The sequence below is a fragment of the Halyomorpha halys genome, unplaced genomic scaffold (assembly GCF_000696795.3).
Source record: "Halyomorpha halys isolate HHAL.00 unplaced genomic scaffold, Hhal_1.1 Scaffold338.1, whole genome shotgun sequence".
In the NCBI taxonomy this organism is placed as follows: domain Eukaryota; kingdom Metazoa; phylum Arthropoda; class Insecta; order Hemiptera; family Pentatomidae; genus Halyomorpha; species Halyomorpha halys.
In genome coordinates, this window is record NW_027110850.1 from 68,357 (window position 1) to 75,188 (window position 6,832).

At 34.8% G+C, this 6,832-nt stretch overlaps 1 protein-coding gene across 1 annotated transcript in view; it reads left to right on the forward strand.

The window, feature by feature from the left end:
- The window catches only part of LOC106681433 (venom serine protease), an 18,741-nt gene that overhangs the window by 8,788 nt on the left and 3,121 nt on the right, over positions 1 to 6,832 (forward strand). The window contains exons 2-4 of the mRNA XM_067048939.1: positions 273 to 362; positions 438 to 621; positions 3,601 to 3,783. Coding sequence (XP_066905040.1) covers positions 279 to 362; positions 438 to 621; positions 3,601 to 3,783 — 451 coding nt within the window. The 5' untranslated portion in view covers positions 273 to 278. The remainder of the gene's footprint in view (positions 1 to 272; positions 363 to 437; positions 622 to 3,600; positions 3,784 to 6,832) is intronic.

Consider the following 6,832-nt stretch of genomic DNA (forward strand, 5'->3'; position numbering starts at 1 on the left):
AGTCCCCATAGACAGTCCCAGTAACCAAGTCCCCACAGATAGACAATGTAAGGAACCAAGACCTCATAGACAGCATCAGGGACCAAGTCCCAACATATTTATTGTTATATAATACTGGTCGGCAGTTGTGACAAGTTTATTTTTGAACCCCCACTGCACAACAATAATATATTTAATTATGTATTTTACTGGCTAATTCTGTTTGCTACTAATACAAATAAATTAATATTGTTATATATAAGTTTTTTTATTATATATTTACATATCAACAGGCATAAATGAAGGTGCTGATGTGGTTGATAATGATGTTGCCGTGGGCCAGTAGTTCTATCCTAACCTGCAACTGCGGATGGCGGAACATGGTAAGGTTCTTCTGTTCTGGTGTAGTTCTTGCCCTTCTATTTTCCACATCCTAACTCCTCTAATTCTTGTTCTAGAGAAGGATTTTCGGCGGAAAGGAGACAAGAAAGAACGAATATCCTTGGATGGTGTTTATTAGTGTCGGATGTGGCGGGTCCATCATCACTCAGTATCATATCCTCACGGCGGCACATTGCACGGATGAAAGGTCTCCTACGTCACTAAAAGTTTTCGTTGGAATGCATTACAGAAAATCAAAGAGTGAGTAAAAATATTAAAATACAAAATTTAATAATTTAATTTTTAAAAAATACACACAAAACTGTTATCTCAATTCAAATTGAAAGTATACTATTTATATTATACAATAATTGAAGGGGTCATGTTAAAAATACTAAATTTTAAGAAAACAAGGTTCAATTTATTTTTGTTGGAACTTGTTTTGTTTAAAAGTGTAAATAGCCCCTTCTTCATTTAGGTATATTAGTTATGAATTGCATTTTGAGGTTAGGCCTCTTGTCTATTGGTTGTGGAAAATTACGAATGTTTAAGTAACGAATGCAAGCAACAAAAGCTGTTCGTTAGAAAACGTGGGAATGCCTAACGTCCATTGCCTTGGTGTCGTCCGGATTCGTAGTACACTAGATGGCTCTACGGAAAGGTTTTTGTGATGAAGAGTTTTTCTTTTTGGAATAATCACCGTTGATTCATCGACGTATCAGGCACAGGCAAGTTACATAGCATAAAAAATCAGTGAAGTCTAAAATGACTTTATTTTAACATATTTACAAGAACTACATGTTACTGTTACTGTTACAGAGTATCTCTCTTCTACTTCTACTTCTCTTACTTAGCTATCTAGTCTAGGAAATGAACACTTGAGAAGAGGGGGTAGGAGGAATAGTGAAATAGGAGAAGGGGTTTGGACCAATCAGATAATTTAGGAAATATCTGGAAGGGGAAAAAAGGCGTGGCGAGAAGTTGGGTGGTCAGATTTCTAATGACCTAATGACCTAAGACTTGTGTGTACTGACTTACATATATTAACCATAAAATAGTTTGACTGATGCAAGTCCATTGTGAGATGACAGCATGTACCTGCCTAAGTGTCAGCCCTTGCTATTGATATAGGATACTAAGGGCTTGAAAGGGCTGTTAGAACGATCTCAAGGGCCTTATGGGAACTTAGTTGTTTTTATTGAGCTTCTTTTCTATAAAATTGTAACGAAATGTGAACACATGGAACCATATGTCTAAAGTGACTGAACCTACAGTTGGGCAAAGGGCAATTGTTTAAATTTATAATACCGGTTCCTTAAATGGCAGATATCGACGAAGACGCAAAATGTTGGTGATTCACAGTTATGTAATAAGAAACGAGTTCGGTGAATTTTCTCGATTGCGACATAATATCTTCAAATCGATGATAATGACGACTTCTCTTATTTTCAAATAAAAAAGGACACATATCGAAACATTCCTGACGTTTCTTCTAAATTACCTTTTCACTGTCCATTTGTCACTCTCTATTTCGTACTCGTTTGCAACTAAATTCCAGCAGATCAGGTTCGGTTCACACTTGTTCACGAACGATACTGGCCTAGCGGACGCAGTTCCCAATCCAGACTCGTGTTCGGATCGTCAGTGCATTTTTGAGCGAATTAGGGTCAATTTCTTTCACTCTTTCTCGCTGCCTAGCCTTAGAGTACCTCTAACTAGCTACCTCCTTAATCAACACTAAACAATTAAAAAATGTTACTTCATATAGTCCCTACATCCACTTACTTCTTCAATCATAACCTTTGATTTTTGGCGATATTTTGGGTCTCTTATCCATTTTTATAATGCCCTTTTTATAACTAAAATCAATGTGTAAGTATCTTTATAATTACAATAGTTCGTGGGTGTTGATGACCAAAAGGTTACACGCCTTTAAGCAAGGCTAAACAAACACTAAACTGTGTTGCGATGGATTGTGTGATCGATTCCAAAATCGACGACGTATTGAATTCAAATCTAAACCAGGCCCTCCTTCTTCAGTTAAAATAATCTTCTAAAACAGAGAAAGCCATAGCCTTAGATATATTTGGTGGACTACTGAAGGCTTCCCCCTGCACGTGCCAATCTGAATGGTAGTTGCTCTGCCTACTTTTATCTTTTTAATTAACTAAAATAGCATTAATTTCAACAGGAGCCCACTAATCTATACTAAACGTGGAGATGAGAATTGGTTAGTAACTGAATGTTGTCTGATACGCGAACCTCATCAGATTTTTGCTTTTCGAATCCTTTTTTTTTTTTTTTTTAATAATTTATTTATTGATATTTACAACTGTATACACATATATACAACAAGTAAATTTGCTGTAGGTGACATAGTGGCATGATAAAAACATGTGGAGAATCTACCCACTGATAGAACTCCAAGAACATTTCTAGAGGAGAAGATCTCGAGGCCATCTTCTTTTCAGACGCCTAGGAGGATTATTAGGTAATGAAGGAGAAGCCAGGTTAGAAACAAGTGGATTTGGGTCGTTGAGAAGTTTATTATGGAAGGAACGGTATCTGGTTCTGGCCAAATCGGCAACATATGGAATATTGAGGTCCTGATGGATGACTTGATTAGTGACAAAGTAAGGAGCATTAAGGATTTTACGAAGGATTTTGGACTGTAAGGATTGGATTCTGGAGGAATTTGATGGTTCAGTGGAGCCCCAAAGCTCAACTCCGTATGTCCAGATAGGCCTTATAATAGTCATGTAGATCAGTCTTTTGTAATGGATTGGCAATTTAGACCGTTTGTCTAGTAAATGTTGCAATAGTCGGAATCCACGAGCAGTTTCTTGTCTTTTTAGTCTTGTATGAGGATTCCATGTCAGTCGTTTGTCGAGATGTAGTCCTAAGTAACGGATCTGTTCGACAGGAATAAGTGGGGTATTATTAAAGGATATTGTAGGGGAAGAGGTCATGGGTTTACGTCGAAGGATAAATGTGATTTGGTGGGATTTATTGGAATTTATTTTAATCCTCCAGTTTTGGCACCATTCTTCAGGGGCTTTTCGAATCCTGTAACTTTATTATGACCAATGTTTCAAATCCTTTAACCTCATTATGACCAATGTTTCAAATCCTGTAACCTCATTATGACCAATGTTTTAAATCCTGTAACCTCATTATTCAAATCTCATCAGAGCAAATCTAGATGTGACTTTATTGTAGTTTATTTATTAATGATTCTAGAAAACAAAAGAACACATAGTGTGTCTAAGATCTATCTACATCAGGACTTCAGCAGATCGAAATACATCAACGACATTTCCATCCTGCTTCTTTCTAATCCAATAAGTTTTAACCATAAAGTCGGTCCAGTCTGCCTGCCGCACACACAACGCAATTTAGAAGGACAGTTTATCAAAGTCGCAGGTACACTATCCTAAAATAAATTTGCCCTATTTTTACGATTTAAGATCAGAATTTCATGCAATTATGTGTAAAAATTGTGTTTATAAAACACAAAAATCCTGCAAAAATCAACTCTATTATGTAAAAATTGTTTTTATATTATTACCATATTACTCCCTCACACAAAACACTGATATTTTTTAACACACTTCTATTCTTGATTTCTTACAATTCATAAAAAACTGTTTTTCACTTTCAGGCCATTTTTCAATGTCATATAATCTTGAAAACAAAAACAATTATAAAAATAATTATATAATTCAAATATTCCCCGGGTTTGGTTGTTGGGGGATAATACCCAAATTACTTTTAGAGTGGACTGTATTTAAAATAATTATAATTATAATAAAGAAAATGAAAAAAAAACACAATTATTTTAATCATTATGAAACATTTTATTAAGTTATTTTTTTTTTGCCAAAAGTTATAATATAGTTGTTAGAATTTGAATTAATTTTTACTATTGCTACAAGAAATAATGTAAGTGGTTATAGATTACTTGGTTTGGCTAGTATCTGTAGGTTTGCAGTCTGCTGATAAGTTGCTAAATAAGCGAGGAGGCACATATCGTAAGTGGAGGCTTTGGACAACCTAAAGTGAGTGAAGAATCTGAATGTTTCACGAATATTTTGTGACTTATAAATGCATCAGCACAAAGACCTTTTATGACTGTTAATTTGCATGAAGGACAGCAATGTGCATTTAATTTGAGATTAACGTTAAATTACCGTGGAGATCGAAGTGGAGGCCATTCAGACCCTCTCGTTTCCAGGAGTAAGAGGAATCGAGGTGTTGGAGTGTGAAATTGTGGTCTATGAAGCTCGTTCAACTTGCAGTGTCCATCCAGCAGCGAGCAAGAGTGTCACTGATTCTTACTGGAATGACCGCTGGACTCGTTAGGTTCCATACTGGATGCAGAAACTTTGGTAGTGCAAAGTCCTCCTGCATGCTTCAGCATAGTGCTCCTTTATACCTCATTTCTCAGGCTCAGCATCCCGTGCAGGACACTTAGATCTGTGATGTTGGTCGAGAACTTGTGAAGGGCACACATAGTAAAGTCAGCTTCCAGAGTTGGAGGTGTGTCCTGGGATGAAACAGTGGCAGCACGTAAGGTAGAGAAACTATCCAAGCGTTAAATGTAAACTTCAGCTTTATACATTTGCATATATAGTTCACCGTAAAGATTTAAATATAACAAGATGGTCAGGGTTGCGGTCAAAAAAGAACAAATAGTTAAAAACTATTTTAATGTCCGACGTTTCGCCCCACCTTGCAGGGCTGTTCAAAGCAACGGTTGAACAGCCAACCTTCAGCCTGTTTAACCTTCAGCTTGTTTTTGAGCTGCTTCCAATGCGAGGGTTTGTTTGATGGCGTCGTATAGACCTAAAGTATCGTTTTCTAACAAACGCTATCGAATTTGTGGCGTCACGAATGTATTGATTTTTATGGTCTTACGAACTTAAAGCCTTCGAATCGCAATCCTTGCTGAGAATTTTTAAGTTTGGGATCTATTGGTCAATCAGTAAGTAGTTGTTTCCAGCCTGCCAAAATATGTCGAGTGAAATATCACAATACTTTTTTATGAAGACAGAATTGAGAGTGTCAATAATGTTAGTGTAGGAAATACAATCACTAACTAATTCACAGACTTCATAAGATAGGAAATTAATGATTATCTTAAAATTATCTTCATCACTAAGAGGTTTCTTCGAAAATCCACAAAAGTTGTGAAAGATCTTCAGCCAGTAAGTCCACTCCTTAACGGCAGTTACTTGATTCACCTAGGTCTCCCGTCGAATCGGATAGGTTTCAGAAATTTGTCCATTGTTCCTGTTTTTAGTGATTACAGTTGTTGTACATGAACTGATATAATAAATAAATACAATTAATGCTAGGATTATGCTTTTGTTCACCATAAACAACACCTCTATCATATAATAGAAAACTTGAACAAATACATACACATGATATAAAAATAAATATAGAAACAAAGTATAACCTTCTCGCACTGTTTCACAACACCTGTTCAGTCCTAATATCACTTAAAAATTGTAGTTTTAATATGTTTATGTACTCCATTTTACATCATACCTTGTACTTTTATTGTTCTTATGATTTATTTTACTCAATTATATTAATTTATCCATTGTTTTTATTAATGTTCCCATTTACTGTTTCTTTGTAATCTTTCATTTCGCATTGTTATAAATAAACTTATTTCACTTTACAATTTTTCATGTTTCTTATGTTGTCTCGACAATTAATATAATCAATGTAGATAAATTATTATTTTCACCTGATTTATACAAAAAGCAGTACTTATTATCGTCTAATTATTCCGTATTTTAAGGTTTACGCCTTTTTATTTAATATTCTTTATTCACTTCTTTTACAATTATTGTATTATACCTGTATTAGGGGTATTCATGATGTTGTGTTAAAATGTAAAATGTTTTACTATGTTAAATGTTATAAGTATAGGATTGTGATCAGCCCTATTTAAAGTAATGTTAAATGGTAAATGCATAAAAGCTCCTAGTGGATTTTCTAAGCTTATTATTTTGAAACATTTCTTTCAAAAACTCCTTGTTATTGTTTACTTCTAAGTTCTTATTAAAGTAATTTATTACAACATACCTAAAGTGGAAGTTTTGAAAAAGTTTGGCTACTGAGTGTCTTGTTGATCTTCTGACTGGTGAGAAAAAGAATCAAGATGAGCTAATTATAAACTGTCATCACATTATTATTATTATTGTCATCCATTGCTTTATTAGTTTTAAAAACATCCAAAACAATACTAACACAATCGAAACACAATCTAAGAGCAAGTAACCTCACACAACAAAAGAAAAATGGTGACGAGCTCAGCTGGTCTGTTGCGTGACGTCACTCTCCATTTAACACACCTAGTAACAGACTCTAGGGGTATTCATGATGTTTTGTTAAATGTTATATGTTTTTCCATGTTAAATGTTATAACTATAGGATTGTGAGCAGCCCTATTTGAAGT